The sequence below is a fragment of the Oncorhynchus tshawytscha genome, linkage group LG12 (genome assembly GCF_018296145.1).
Source record: "Oncorhynchus tshawytscha isolate Ot180627B linkage group LG12, Otsh_v2.0, whole genome shotgun sequence".
NCBI lineage: Eukaryota > Metazoa > Chordata > Actinopteri > Salmoniformes > Salmonidae > Oncorhynchus > Oncorhynchus tshawytscha.
In genome coordinates, this window is record NC_056440.1 from 48,731,244 (window position 1) to 48,748,145 (window position 16,902).

A 16,902-nucleotide genomic window follows, 5' to 3' on the forward strand; every position below is an offset into this window, starting at 1 on the left:
AAAGATACCAAGAAATACACAGGGTATTTGCTCAAGTGTACTGCCCATATCTTAACATTCCAAAAGTATGGAAAACAGCTTATGTAAAGCCACTCCTTAAGGGCAGGGATAATAGGATAGTAGTGATCTTGATAATTATCGTTCTATTTCCAGGCGTCCATGTCTAGCTAAGATTCTCAAATCTTTGGTAAATATGCAGCTTCGCTCTAATTCAATATGGGTTTATGCCAGGGCATAGCACTATCACAGCAACCGCATTACCTGTTAGGGAGGCTGCGAATTTTCGCAGCTTTTTGTTAAAAATCGCGCAACATTTCAGCGCCCTGCTACTCATTCCAGGAATATAGTATATGCATATGATTAGTATGTGTGGATAGAAAACACTCAGACGTTTCTAAAACTGGTTAAATCACGGCTGTGACTATAACAGAACGTCTGTTTCATCGAAAAGCGCAGGAAAATCTGATCACTGGAGATGGAAAAAAATATCCATGCGCCACTTCCAGGAATTGTTAAAGGTGAACCGTATTAAATGAGGCCGAGGTTGCAGTACCTACAGCTTCCACAGGATGTATAGAGTCTTCTCATTTGATTCTGATTTGATTCTTGGTAGATCCGACCAAAGGGAACCGATTCCCTCCGACCACCAACTTGATGCATTGTCTCTGTGTTTTTCCGGACATTTTTTCCACACGACCAGCTATCGAATTTACATCGCCTCCTGATGATTTTTATAGCTTATTAACGTGTAGTAATACCTAAAGTTGCATTAGAAAGGTATTTCGAAGTGTTTTGTGAAAGTTTATCGTCGACTTTTTAACTTTTAAAAATGACGTTACGTTATGAAACGCTATTTTTTCCGTTTATCACACAGTCTTCATAGATCGATATCTAGGCTATATATGGACCGATTTAATCCAAAAAAAAGACCCAGTATTGATTATGGGACATCAAGGAGTGCCAAGAAAGAAGATGGTCAAAGGTAATGAATGTTTTATATTTTATTGTGCGGTTTGTGTAGCGCCGACTACGCTAATTCTTTTTGTTTACATCCCCTACGGGTCTTTTGGGGTGTTACATGCTATCAGATAATAGCTTCTCATGCTTTCGCCGAAAAGCATTTTACAAATCTGACTTGGTGGCTAGATTCACAACGAGTGTAGCTTTAATTCACTACCTTGCATTTGTGTTTTAATGAAAGTTTGAGTTTTATCAAAAACGATCAGTGGCGCTCTAAAATATCCGCTGATTACCCGCTGATTTGATCCCCCCCGAGGGAACATCCTCCCTAAGAAGTTTTAATGATTGTGTCAATGCTTTAGACACTAAAATGAATTGTGCTTCCTTGTCTGTGGCATTTGGTACTGTTGATCATGCTATTTTATTAAACAAGTTGTCCTCGATTGGCATGGGCTCTGACGCATGTTCATGGTTTCATGATTATCTTAGTGACAGATCTCAGGCCATCTTGATTGAAGTTCAAACTTCTTGAAGTACATAAAGGTGTTCCACAGTTGTCGACAGTAGCTCTTTTCACTATTTATATACATTGAACAAATATATAAACGCACATGTCGTGTTGTTCCCATGATTCATGAGCTGAAATAAAAGATCCCTGAAAAGTTCAATACGGACAAAAAGCTTACAGTGGCAAGAAAAAGTTTGACATAAAATTGACATAAAATTCTATCTGATCTTCATCTAAGTCACAACAATAGACAAACACAGTGTGCTTAAACTAATAACACACACATTATTGTATTTTTCTTGTCTATTTTGAATATATAATTTAAACAATGTATTTTCACCCCGAGGCTAATGACTTCTCCAAAAGCTAATTGGAGTCAGGAGTCAACTAACCTGGAGTCGAATCAATGAGACGAGATTGGAGATTTTGGTTAGAGCTGCCCTGCCCCATAAAAAAAACTCACACAATTTGAGTTGCTATTCACAAGAACCATGCCTCGAACAAAAGAGATCTCAGAAGACCTAAGATTAGGAATTGTTGCCTTGCATAAAGCTGGAAAGGGTTACAAAATTATCTCTACAATTCAGTCCACGGTAAGACAAATTGTCTATAAATGGAGAAATTTCAGCACTGTTGCTACTCTCCTTAGGAGTGGCCGTCCTGCAAAGATGATTGCAAGAGCACAGCGCAGAATCCTCAATTAGTTTAAGAAGAATCCTTGAGCGTCAGCTAAAGACTTAAGGAAATCTCTGGAAGATGCTAACATCTCTGTTGACGAGTCTACAATACATAAAACACTAAACAAGAATGGTGTTCGTGAGAGAACACCATGGAAGACACTACTGCTGTCCAAAAAAAACATTGCTGCACGTCTGAAATTAGCAAAAGATTATCTGAATGTTCCACAGTGCTACTGGCAAAATATTCTGTGGACAGATGAAACTAAAGTTGTGTTGTTTGGAAGGAACACACAGCACTATGTGTGAAGAACTACAGAACTACAGAAAACATTTGCTTGATGTTATTGATGCCACAGGAGGGTCTACCTGTTATTAAATCCAAGGGTTCACATACTTTTTCCATCCTACACTGTGAACATTTACACGGTGTGTTCAATAAAGACATTAACAATTATAATTATTTGAGTATTATTACTTTAATTAAGCAGAATGTGTGAGTCTATTTCTGTGACTTTTCTATTTCTGTGAGAAAAAATGTTATGACCAATTTATGCAGAAATCCAGGTAATTCTAAAGGGTTCACATACTTTTTCTGATTTTCTTTTTAATAAATTTGCAAAAATGTTTTTTTTAAATGTTTTGCTTTGTCATTATGGGGCATTGTGTGTAGATTGATAAGGAAAAAGTGAAGGAATAAGACTGTAACTGAAGAAAATTTTGAAAAAGTGAAGGGTTCTGAATACTTCCCGAATGCACTGTAGTAGCCATATCTTGGAAAAGCAAAGTTCCAAATGCTGGTCCTAATATAGTGTATAAGAGGTCTGATTCTTTGCTCTGTGGTGTGTAATGAGGAGCAGTTACTAATAAGCATGCACCCATTAAGCAAATCACTGTAAAACTGTTAAATCCCCTTGGATTGATGAGGAATTTAAAAAAATGATGGCTTAGAGGGACGAAACAAAGGAGTGGCAAATGAGTCTCGCTGCACAATCAAATGGCAAACAAACTGCAAATTGAGAAATCATGTGACTAAAATTAATAAAAATAAGCTACATTATGAAACAAAGATAAATGATATAAATAATGATAGCAAAGAGCTTTGGAGCACCTTAAATTCATTTTTGGGAAAAAAGGACACATTTGCTCCATCATTCATTGAATCAGATGGCTCATTCATCACAAAACCCACTGATATTGCCAATTACTTTTGTGATTTTTTTTCATTGGCAAGATTATAAAACTTAGGCAATGACATGCCAGCAACAAACGCTGACACTACACATCCAAGTATAAATTATCAAATTATGAAAGACAAGCATTGTAATTTTGAATTCCATAAAGTGAGTGTGGAAAGGTGAAAAAATAGTTGTCTATCAACAATGACAAGCCACCAGGGTCTGAAAACTTGGATGGAAAAGAATAATAGCGGACGATATTTCCACTTCTATTTGCAAAATCTACAATTTAAGCCTACTAGAAAGTGTGTGCCCTCAGGGCTGGAAAAAGCAAAAGTAATTCCGCCACCCAAGAATGGTAAAAAGCCCCCTTAATTGTCTCAAATAGCCGACCAATCATCCTGTTACCAACTCTTAGTAAAATTTGGGAACAAAATGTGTTTGACCAGATACAATGCTAATTTATTCTAAACAAATTGACAACAGACTTTCAGCATGCTTAAAGGAAAGGACATTCAACAAGCACGGATGGCACTTACACAAATTACTGATGATTGGATGAGAGAAATTGATGATAAAAAGATTGTGGGAGCTGTTTTGATAGAATTCAATGCGGCTTTTGACATTATCAATGAAAGTCTGCTGACGGAAAAATGTATTTTTTATGGCTTTACACCCCCTGCTATATTGTGGATAAAGAGTTACCTGTCTAACAGAACACAGAGGGTGTTCTGTAATGGAAGATTCTCCAACATAATCCAGGTAGAATCAGGAATTCCCCTGGTCCCCTTACTTTTTTCAATCTTTACTATTGCCATGCCTCTTTCCTTAAGTAAAGCCAGTGTGTCTATGTATACGGATAACTCAACACTATACACGTCAGCTACTACAGCGATTGAAATCAATGCAACACTTAGCAAAGAGCTGCAGTTAGAGGAATACATATCACAGTAAAAACGGTTGCAGGCCGGAGGGCCATCAAACAAGTGCAGATCGGAAGGCCATCAAGCGAAACAGACCAATGATGTGCGGGCAAACAGTGGGAGTATCTATGACATTCTGAGGACGCCCTCCACTTCTCCTTTCCCTCGGCGTGGAGTTCTGAGCTGGGAGGGTGGCTTTGGCATCCGCTCGAGCTCGGTTCCCAGCATCTCCATGTCACCTGGGTTGCCCCCGACCGGCTCCAGCCCCCTTTCCCCATTAGGCAAGGCTGCATGGCGCACCTGCGGCCTCGTCCGAAGGGGATCGGGTGTTTCCAGTGAACTAGGTCTTCCCACCTCGATCTCCAACATCAAGCGATTGGGTCTAGGCCAGGACCTTTGTACGGCTCCGGGTACCTAGCCAACCGCTCTGCGCACAGGCAGTTTAATGCCTCCCCTTACCGTCGCACGGCGGTGGAGCACCCGGATGCTTTTGTTTCAACATCAAACCTTTTTGTGAACTATGTCCTCTCGCTCTGGCGAAGGGCGGGCAGGGGAAAGGAGGGCAAATTCCCCAACCCTGCCTAGCCACTAGCCTCAGCGTAAAAACATACTGTCTACTGATGTGTCCCATGTTCTGGGGACTATGGGGGTAATATTTACCCTCATGGTGACTAGAGTGGATAAGAATGCAGGGTGAAGCGAGTAGGCCAGGAGGAACAAAGTTGGTCATCAGAGTATGCAGGCTGAAGGGAATAAACAAGGAGTGGCATGGTAATGAAAGTGACTTCCGCTCACAATACAAAATACGCACACTTGGTAAGTTGCGAGGGGATGGAACAGTAACAGGTATCATTCACACCGGCAAAGCTTACACAGTCTTCCATTTCCATACAATGGCCGGGGCCATCTGATTCTGATTTGGTGTTTTGTAAGTATAAAGGAGAGAGCAGCAGACACAACTGGGGTTTGTTCAGTCTACCACAGCTGCACTCGAGACAAATTTAAACCATCCATTTACTCTGCTCCCAGATTAACTCTATACCTCAAACACAGCCACGGCAATAAGAGAGTCTTTTACATGTAATATTCCTGCCCCCACTCTCTGTACTGGGCCTCCTTTTTGGACCTGAGGCTTGTGGTTCCAACCTCATGTACATGCCTGTATGTGTCTTACATGGATTCAGATCCTTGCCTGTGTCCCAATTGTCTTAACTTTGCACCACCATCTTTCTCATAACCATTGATAGTTGAAATGATTGGATTTCACTGTTTGGCCCTGCTTATTCAGTCATTTTAGATTAGTGCTTACGAAGGACAAGTGAAGAGTTGAAAACACTACAGCTGTTTGGACATGACCAAGGTGTCTACAACTGTTTCCCACCCTCTGATTGCCAGTGCGCTACCTTCCTTTACATCCCACCTCCATTCCACCTCCCACACAACCACGAGCTTCTCACAAGATGGCAGCCTCCTTAGATGCCTATGGCTTGTGGCAGCCAGTCCCCAGTTTCCTCCACCCAGAGTCTGTCTGGCCAACCCCACCTAACCACCACCCCTCTTTTCCAGTGAGGATTGAACAACATTTGGCCTGCCATCTTGTGGCCTGCCGGATACTCCCTGCCCCTGTCCCACCACCTATTTTCAGCCACCAGGAGCCAACCAAGGGCCTATCATGTGGTAGAGGCCCCTTTCTTTAGATCCCCAACATGTTCCCAGTACAGGATTTTATTTACAATATGTGTGCATAAGATACAGTTTAGTACGCTGTGATGTTTTTGAAAGTAGGTTTTAAAAATGCTGTGTGGTGTAATTGTCCATTTATAGTATGACATACAGTATGGATTTACTGTTCCTGAATGATATACTTGTTCTCACAAGCTTAGGTAATAAAGAAGATTATTCAGTTGAGAAATGTTGGTCAAGCTTTCATAATTTTCTTCAGTAAAGAATAATTTAATATTTGAGAATACTCTATTTCCATATTGTCCATTTGTGAGCGACTGGGTTTAAATTAGTATTTTTTTCTACACTCACACAGGAGTAATTAAGGCCTAGTTTTACACATACATATAATTATTATAATTTTGTATATTTTGATTTGGGGTGCACTAACTGTGGCCATGTACACACCACAACAATGTTTGCCTGCTGAGCTATAGCATAGGCAATAACTAGGTTATTGTCTTCAAGTCTCAGGCAAGGTTATATATGCACAAAGTAATGTTTCTACTTACTCAGTCAGATAAACCCATGGGTACCATAATCATGTCTCTGTTTGCATTTTGAAGGAAGTTAAAGGTAGTTTCGCTAGAAACTAGCATTAGCGCAATGACTTGAAGTCTTCGGGATCAGCTAGCATTCTAGATTCTGTTATGACTTAAAATTGTGACTAGAACATCAGTGTTCTGTGTGCTTTTTAATGGCCTTTGCATTGTTTGAAAAAGTCATTATGCTTTACATGACTAGGAATCTTTGGGGATATATTAATGTTGTTAATAAACTATTTGTATTTGTGTGACAGTATTTTGTGGTGTGTTATATCTTGTATTATTTCTAATAGTCAATTTAACCATTGCCATTTCACAATATTCAAGTCACATACAAGGAAGCCAGGTACAAAATGGTGCACAGAAAGTAATTATGAACTTTTAATAAGGTTATCGAATCGGTCACCAAAAACAAGGTTGTACAAAAACACAGACATACACAAAATAAGAATCACCTGCTGTAATAATAATTTAAAACAAAAACTTTTTCAAGACACAACATAGCCATAACATCTAAATTTCACATGTTGTCTCCACTCACAAAAAATACAATTCTGAATCATTGGTAACTTTGTTGATTGCCTCCCCATCCCTGATAACCTCTTAGATAAATTATTTCCTTCTTCTTAGCACCCATTTCTTGGATTTTTCAAGTCGAGATGCTTCTATTACTCAAAAAAAGAGACAACTGCCTGGTTGGGAAAGACAGAGAGTTTACTTGTTTGAGAAATAGCTTGCAGATTTAGTTGTGTTGTTATTGGGTGACACCGTATCACGTTGAAGCGATAAGGAACCCAGAGAAAGAGCAGTGGACATTCTCAGCGGCAAAAACGCCATTGGCCTCATCATCGGGAATCTGAAGGTAGACTGTGTCGCTCACATCGAGCATAAGGACAGTGCTACCGGACATCTGGTCCAGGAAGCCCTTGTTGTACTCATCATAGCTGAACATGACTGGCTTGTCGTTCTTGTACAGAGCCACCAGAGCATGAGCCCCATTCACGTGAATGGTGTATGAGAAGTAGTAGACTCCAGGAACCTGGCAAGTGAACTGCCCAGTGGTAGTGTCATAGTGATTCTCCGCATTGTACACCTCATTGTCAAACTTAATAGGTTCCCCAGATGGAGGATAAGGCCTAGCCAGAGAAACAGAGAAAGCAGACATAGGGGCTTTAACAAGAGTAGGCACCATGACCTCACCCATGCCCATGCTCTTTTCGAAAAAGAACTCGCCGGGAGGACCAGGTGGGCCGGGAGGGCCAGCAGGGCCTTGGCCACCATCCTGACCATCAGCACCAGGGAGCCCAGGGGGACCGAGAGGGCCAAGGATTCCCTTAGCGGCCAGTCCAGCTGGGCCAGGTGCTCCAGGGAGACCCGGGTGTCCTTTAAGGCCAGGTGTACCTGCGGCACCAGTAGGCCCAACAGGTCCTCTGGGACCTGAGGCTCCTGCAGCTCCAGCCTCACCTGCCTCACCATTGCGCCCTGGGAAACCTTTGGGCCCGGCAGGTCCTGGGACACCTGAAGCACCAGTTGAACCTGTGTGACCAGTGTCACCTTTGTTACCTGGAGCTCCAGTAGCTCCCATGGCACCAATTGGGCCTGTTGCTCCAGTATTACCTTGCTTTCCCTGGAAACCTTGTGCTCCCTGATCTCCCTTATATCCCTTTGGTCCCTGGGGTCCCATTGCACCTGTGTCACCTTTAGGACCCATTTCCCCAGTATCTCCTTGGAAGCCTCTTGCACCCTGAGGACCAGTAAGACCCATGGGCCCAGTAGCACCAGTAGCACCGGTATATCCCTGTGCTCCTGGCTCGCCCTTCTGACCTGTTGTGCCTGTGCTTCCTACAACTCCCCTCTCACCCTTCTGTCCATTTGCTCCTGGCTTTCCATATCCAGGGATACCGGGAGCACCAGTTGCTCCCGTTGCTCCCTGATGACCTTTAGGACCAGCTGCACCAGGCATACCTGGAGCCCCATTATCACCTGGTTTTCCAGGCAGACCTACACCAGGAGCCCCTGTGTGGCCCTTAGCACCTGGCAAACCCATGGGACCAGCGCCCCCATCCCTACCTGGGCTACCTGACTTTCCTGCTTCACCAGGGATTCCTGGCTTGCCTGGCTTTCCAACTCCGGCTGCTCCAGGCTGCCCAGCTGGTCCCATAGGTCCCACAGCCCCTGTCTCACCTTGTGCCCCTGGGATACCCACTCCTCTATCACCCTTAGCTCCTGGCAAACCAGGCATACCTGGATGTCCCTTAAGGCCTGTTTCCCCTCTTGGCCCCATTGCTCCGGGCAGACCATGAGGTCCAGGCTTGCCAGTGGAAGAGATCCCAGCTGGTCCGGAACTTCCAGTAGGTCCAGGCATGCCCCTAGGCCCTTGAAGTCCAGCTGTGCCCACCTCTCCTTTCTTGCCAGCTGCGCCAGGAACACCAGGCTTACCAGGCCCACCTGAGGAACCAGGTTTGCCAGGTGCGGAGTAGCCAGCAGGTCCGGGTGGTCCGGCAGGGCCCTCGGGTCCAGGCTGTCCCACAGCACTTTCCCCTGGAGGGCCAGGTGGGCCAGGGGGGCCTTCTGGGCCGGGCTCACCTGGCGCACCGGGCTCTCCCGCCACCGACACCACTGTGAGGAAATAGCAAGTCACCTTATTAATACCACAAATTATTCTCTTGTAATAAATGTGTTATTGGCAAATGTCTGTTGGAAGTATGTTTTACATTTTCAAAAACAAATTCAAGGAATAGTAATTAATATGTACTATCACGTGTTCTCTGCTGGTTAAGAATTACTACTGTTGTCTGCTAATTGTCACTCATTCTCGAATTATTATTATTTAAATAATAGTAAGATAGATAATACCAATAATAACACCCATTTACATATGTGGGGCACCATTTCTTATGTTTTGTGTTTTATTGGATAGGGTTTAGAGATAGAGGTGTACAGTAGAGATGAAAGATAGGTGGAAAGAGGGTGCTAGAGCGGTGGGTCAGATTCAAACCCATGCTCACAGCTGCACAGTACATATGATCTAACACAGCGGATTAGACTGCTAGACAACCCTAAGGAAACAAATGGGGGAACTTTGGATCAGAAATACAAGTTTTAAAGCCTGCGTACAGCTCATAATATTGTGCAATGTAGTAGTAAATCCCCAGTATTTTGTTTGAGTGATGGAGGACTGAAGTTAATTTTTGGAAATGAAAAATGAAGAGTACAGTAATGTGTTACACTCAGCAATTGTCAGAGGAACAATAATACTTTGTAGCTCTGTATTGCTTCCCTATTCAAATGTCATGTACATGTGATGAATCCACTTATGTTTTTATACTATGATTTCCAGAATGCAATTCACCTCCAGACCATTTACCAAGAATGCGTGTTACATTGTTGTTTTGGGTAGGCAAGTTAGTTAGTTAGCCTAGGTAACTATCTAGACAGAAGTAAGACTAGGTGTTTCCCAATTTAACCTCGCTCTGGTTGACATTTGGTTCACACCTCCTTTTTCGGAAACTGAGTCCTGGGGCTATGTAAGAAGGGCTGATTTATGATCAGCTCCCCCCGTCCATGTAATCTTATTCATTGCGATCTAAAATATAAAACTGATTCTAAATCAGCACCTACTACTCAGAGACATGTGCAATATATATATATGGCCACTGATCAATGGCAAAGTGTCGGTGTACTCTATGTCATTCAATCTTTTTTGACACTTTTACTCAAAATGTTTATTAATTCAATTGAGAAAACAACCATGTCTACATGCATATTGTGGTCAGTAAAATACTGAGATACTGAGATGCTTGTAAATTACTGATAGAATAGTTTTTTGTTTCATCTTTGATTGTATAGAATGTTTCTATTTCATACTGTAGGAGTTTTGACTTCTATGTTATTTGTCTTGTCTGTACTAAATAGGTCACCACACATGAAGGTCCTTCTCAGGAAATAAGTTATTGGAATTTTATTGAATTAATTAAATTTAATAATATAAATTGTTGTATAGCTAACTGAGCATGCAGTGTGATGGCATTGTGGAATTTACATTTTCCCGAACTTTCTATTGCTGCCCTTTTGTCCAGCAAATGCATGTTAAACCTGCTTGGTGAAGTGAAGTAAATCGTCTAACAATGTGAACTTGGAGGAATTGCCCCTTTAAGAGCATTGGGTATGATAGTATAAACTGCTGAAATCAAACCTGCATAGACATTTAAACCTGTTCAATTATTAGCTAGAAGTCATCTTCTGTTTTCAACCTGTTCTTATTTCACACCTCCAAAAAAGCAGACATTTCTGACTTAAGAAACTGTAGTATGGGGAGAAAACAAACATTTGTAAAGCTGGATGGTGGCATTTAAGGGAGTTGCTTCTCGTTTGCTTTTTTGTGGTCACATGACCCAGGGTGTAAAAGACACATCTCCTTGGTCAAATGTAGAGGCCCAGTTTAGGTTAATTTAAAACAGATGTATTTACTTTTTGAAAGGCACACCCAAACAACCACATTGCTGGGTGATTGAACTGTAATTGGCAGTGTTAAAATACATATAACATTAACAAGAGGCACCCACTATTTTACACATTACTTTCATATGATTTAAAAATACAGTTGATGACTATTGAATTTTACTTTAATTTGCTGCTGCAAGAAATTGAATTAATTGCAAGGTTAACATAAGAAGAATCATAAAATGAAGTAATGCATTTGTTAACTACAGTATATATCTGACTTAACCAAAAATACAGTATCAGTACTGTTACCATCAGTTAGGTAGGGCAAAGTCAGCTATTCATTACAATAGAGAATTTATAGACAGCTCAACTTGTAGTATTTCATGTGCTGTTTTCAACTCAACACATTTTGACATTTTATACATGACTTAAATGAGCCATCAGCTGAACTACAAAGCACCCAAAATTCCAGAACTGAAATGTCCCTTTAATATGTAAAAAGAACTACTGAAATGTCAGCAGATCCTTATGCCCCACTAAGTTCTACACAAATGAATTACTGCTCTAACTGGTCCTCCTAAAATCACTTCTTAAGACCTACTGAAGGTACAAAGAGATTGACTGAAAATCCAGTAAAAATAACATTTTAAATCAATTGCAGTAAAGACATCATGAAGGTCAAAAACACTCAGTCCTAGAATTATAACAAAATCACTTTTGAAGATGTATTATTTAGCCTTAGTGGCAGAAATAACATGTAATAACATGTAACATCCAATTGTACTCACTTCAGACAGTATGCAACATAATATGTTATACATGTGCTACTATGAAAATCACGAGGCCTGAAACAGCCATTGGATAAATATCCAGATCCCAGTAGCCAATGACTACACTACATTTGATTTGGTAAAAGCTCATGTTTCAAATTAGAGCAGTGCTCTCGCACTAACTGTATGTCTGATTGTCCCTGTGCAAGAACTGAAAGCTGAAATCATCAGATGTAAATTACATGGTAAGTGGACACATTGCAAATTAGTATATTTATGGTGAAGTGTGAAGAAGTTAGATGTATGATTGACTATAGTTGAACTGTCACATTGAAATTGCTGTGATACAGTTTCAATGGACAAAGACATCCCTGGACCATACTAGGCAATGTAGATTAGGATGCTGGTTCTTACCGTGACTCTTCACAGAGTAGGGCTGGTATTGAGGGGCGACCTTCATCACCTTCTTCACCACATATGAACCACTACCATGAACAGCCGTCAAGGCCACCAGGAGGATGAGGATGCTCAATACTCGTACTTCCATTTCCTAAGGTTAAATCTGCAAATTAAACAAAAAATATTAAATACTGCTTACACATCTTTAGAAGTTGCAATAATGACAAAATTATTTAGTAAGCCAGGGACTCTTTCTTCTCTCTGCACACATATTGCACTGCACATACACCGGATTGCACACATTTCAGATTATACGTAAGTACAACAAATGAGATAGATATCATGGAACCCATTTGAATAGTGAGTCTCAGCCTCCTAGATATCTCATCCTGTTCTCACAGAACTTTGTCTATCCTGCTTGGTTTTATAAGGCACCAAAATCTTTTCCACCTGCCCTGTCATAGCTCACATCCAGTGGGAGTAGGGGTCAGGCCTCAGAAGGGCCCTAGTGTTCACTACCCCAAGAGATGAAGAGGATAGAGAGGAAGAACACACATACCGGCATGCAGTTGAATGAGTATGAGTTCCAAAAAGGGGTAAGAAATCTTCAGCACCACTGTCCTTCTACTGCTGCTGTATATCCTTAGGTTAGGAGCAAGTTGGAGAGTCTGCTGCCTCCCAGTACAATGATGTGAGTATTTATACAATATCTGCCCCTTACATCATAAAAAAGCCACCACCACACAAGTACCTCCCTTCTCAGAGATAAACTGTAATTTGCTGACAGATCTGCCCTATGCAGGCATGTCACATCAGGATGCCTATTTGCTTTGAATATTTAGACAAATGATAAGATCTTATTTTAGTCTTCTAACCCTAACTAAAAAATAATCAGGTTTAGACACATGTAAAACGGTTTACTATTTAGTTTTAAGACTATTTACAATATTTGCTCTTGTTGGGTTTTGAGTGTAAATTTGCTCTACCTGGTGTGGTGAACATAGCTATTCAGAGCTAATCTAGATGTAGATGACAAAATATACACTACCGTTCAAAAGTTTGGTGTCACATAGAAATGTCCTTGTTTTTGAAAGAAAAGCCCATTTTTTGTACTTTAAAATAACATCAAATTGATCAGAAATACAGTGTAGACATTTTTAATGTTGTAAATGACTATTGTAGCTTGAAATGGCTGATTTTTAAAATGGAATATCTACATAGGACTACAGAGAACCCTCATCAGCAACCATCACTCCTGTGTTCCAATTGCACGTTGGGTTAGCCAATCCATGTTAATCATTTTAAAAGGCTAATTGATCATTAGAAAGCCCTTTTGCAATTATGTTAGAACAGCTGAAAACTGTTGTTCTGATTAAAGAAGCAATACAACTGGCCTTCTTTAGACAAGTTGAGTATCTGGAGCATCAGCATTTTTGGATTCGATTACAGGCTCAAAATGGCCAGAAACAAAGACCTTTCCTCTGAAACTCATTAGTCTATTCTTGTTCTGGGAATTGAAAGCTATTCCATGCGAGAAATTGCCAGGAAATTGAAGATTTCATACAACGCAGTATACTACTCCCTTCACTGAACAGCGCAAACTGGCCCTAACCAGAATATATATATATATATATATAATATATATATATATAGAATATATATATAATAGAGTGGGAGGCCCCGGTACACAACTGAGCAAGAGGACAAATACATTAGAGTGCCTAGTTTGAGAAACAGACACCTCACAAGTCCTCAACTGGCAGCTTCATTAAGTAGTACCCGCAAAACATCAGTCTCAACGTCAACAGTGAAGAGACGACTCTGGGATTAATGGCCTTCTAGGCAGAGTTACAAAGAAAAAGCCATATCTCAGACTGGCCAATAAAAATAAAAGATTAAAATGGGCAAAAGAACACAGACACTAGATATCCCTCTAGTGGTGTGGGGGCTGTGCTTTGGCAAAGTGGGTGGGGTTATATCCTTCCTGTTTGGCCCTGTCCGGGGGTGTCCTTGGATGGGTGTCACAGTGTCTCCTGACCCCTCCTGTCTCAACCTCCAGTATTTATGCTGCAGTAGTTTGTGTCGGGGGGCTAGGGTCAGTTTGTTATATCTGGAGTACTTCTCCTGTCCTATTCGGTGTCCTGTGTGAATCTAAGTGTGCGTTCTCTCTCCTTCTCTCTTTCTTTCTCTCTCTCGGAGGACCTGAGCCCTAGGACCATGCCCCAGGACTACCTGACATGATGACTCCTTGCTGTCCACAGTCCACCTGGCCGTGCTGCTGCTCCAGTTTCAACTGACCTGAACTCTAGGACCATGCCCCAGGACTACCTGACTTGATGACTCCTTGCTGTCCCCAGTCCATCTGACCGTGCTGCTGCTCCAGTTTCAACTGTTCTGCCTTATTATTATACGACCATGCTGGTCATTTATGAACATTTGAACATCTTGGCCATGTTCTGTTATAATCTCCACCCGGCACAGCCAGAAGAGGACTGGCCACCCCACATAGCCTGGTTCCTCTCTAGGTTTCTTCCTAGGTTTTGGCCTTTCTAGGGAGTTTTTCCTAGCCACCGTGCTTCTACACCTACATTGCTTGCTGTTTGGGGTTTTAGGCTGGGTTTCTGTACAGCACTTTGAGATATCAGCTGATGTACAAAGGGCTACATAAATAAATTTGATTTGATTTGATTTGACGTTGAGACTGGTGTTTTGCGGGTGCTATTTAATGAAGTTTTCAGGTGTGCTACATTAATTGCAAAAGAGTTTTCTAATGATCAATTAGCCTTTTAAAATGATGAACTAACTATTAGCTAACACAACCTGCCATTGGAACACAGAAGTGATGGTTGCTGATAATGGGCCTCTGTACACCTATGTAGATATTCCATAAAAAATCTTCAGTTTCCAGCAACAATAGTCATTTACAACATTAACAATGTGTACACTGTATTTCCGATCAATTTGATGTTACTTTAATGGATTAAAAATGTGCTTTTCTTTATAAAACAAGGACATTTGTAAGTGATGCCAAACTTTTGAATGGTGTGTTTATTTCAGATTCAGTTTATCAATGATAAATAATCACATTTATCAGACACGTTAAATGTTTTATTTGTATTTTTCATTATTCCATGACCCTCTACAAAAATATCCAGCTAAAAATAATCTAGAAACAACCCCTGGTTTTTGGTGCCCATATAGTGGAATCATTGCCTCACAAAGATGCCATTGAGGATAGGATACGCATCCTCAATTTACATCTGTCCCAACCTGTCTGTATTTGACATGCCTGTTACCTTTCCAGACTGCCTGAACATCTCCCACCCCTCCTATGATAAGGTAAACTAAAACACTGGATGTGCAGCAGAGGTATGGGCAGAAACAAAGTCTACTGGCTCCTCCTTTGACCTAATATTCCAACAGTTATAATAGGACCTAAATCTACACTTACCTAAGGCTGAACGCACTTGGCCTTTTACCCTAAAATGAACATAGCAGCATGGATTATGTTTGGTCAGCGTGTCTGTTTGATTGAGAACATAGGGAACCTTTCATTTTGTCCACTATTTCAGGCCTAACAGTTTATAGTCCTTAACTTGTGTATTTGTGTTAGTGATTCACCCTCAAAACAGCCATTAAAGCTATAAAAAGAAGTACTGGAAAAGCCATTTGTGTTGGACTTGTTTTATCTCTGCCTGGTGAATGCAGTGTAGTTTGTGGTGGATAGCCGGTGCTCTTGAGATGCAGTAGCAAGACTTCAACACAAGGGGGCATGTTCTGCCAGTCAACTTCCTTGGGATGAGAAGTGGCATTGCCTCAGACTAACCTTCTTATTTTTGGAATCTTCTACCATATACACTACAAGTCAAGTTTTAGAACAGTTTTAGAACACTTACTCATTCAAGGGTTTTTTCTTTATTTTTTACTATTTTCTACATTGCAGAATAATAGTGAAGACATCAAAACTATGAAATAAGACACATGAAATCATGTAGTAACCAAAAAAGCTTTAAACAAATTAAAATACACTACCATTCAAAAGTTTGGGGTCACTTAGAAAGGTCCTTGTTTTTGAACGAAAAACACTTTTTTTGTACGTTAAAATAACATCAAATTGATCAGAAATACAGTGTAGACATTGTTAATGTTGTACATGACTATTGTAGCTGGAAACGGCAGATTCTAAATGGAATATCTACGGTACATCTGCGTACAGAGGCCCATTATCAGCAACCATCACTTCTATGTTCAAATGGCACATTGTGTTAGCTTATCCAAGTTTATCATTTTAAAAGGCTAATTGATCGTTAGAAAACCCTTTTGCAATTATTTTAGCACAGCTGAAAACTGTTGTGCTGTTTATAGAAGCAAAAAAACTGAACTTCTTTAGACAAGTTGAGTAACTGGAGCATCAGCATTTGTGGGTTCGATTACAGGCTCAAAAAGGCCAGAGTCAAAGACCTTTCTTCTGATACTCGTCAGTCTATTTTTGTTCTGAGAAATGTAAACTATCCCATGTGAGAAATTGCCAAGAAACGGAAGATCTCGTACAACGCTGCATCCCTTGACTGAACAGCGCAAACTGGCTCTAACCTAGTCTGTAATTTCTGAATTTCGTCCACACCACATAAGAAATGCATACACCGAAATTCTAATAGTTTTATAACACACAAGTGGCCATAAACAATGTGTAGGTTACTCAATATACAGATTGAGTCATAAAAACCTTTTGAACGTAGTACCATTTATGGATTATTTCCTGCAGTTTAAATGC

At 40.8% G+C, this 16,902-nt stretch overlaps 1 protein-coding gene across 1 annotated transcript; it reads right to left on the minus strand.

Annotated features, from left to right (window-relative positions):
- Positions 1-6,870: 6,870 nt before the first annotated feature.
- Positions 6,871-12,821, minus strand: LOC112263442 (collagen alpha-1(X) chain-like). The gene is made up of 3 exons (XM_024439643.2): positions 12,688-12,821; positions 12,144-12,291; positions 6,871-9,132 (listed from the first exon to the last, which is right to left on the minus strand). The coding sequence occupies exons 2-3, from the start codon at positions 12,274-12,276 to the stop codon at positions 7,286-7,288; spliced, it is 1,980 nt and encodes a 659-aa protein (XP_024295411.1). The 5' UTR covers positions 12,277-12,291; positions 12,688-12,821; the 3' UTR covers positions 6,871-7,285.
- Positions 12,822-16,902: the final 4,081 nt, after the last annotated feature.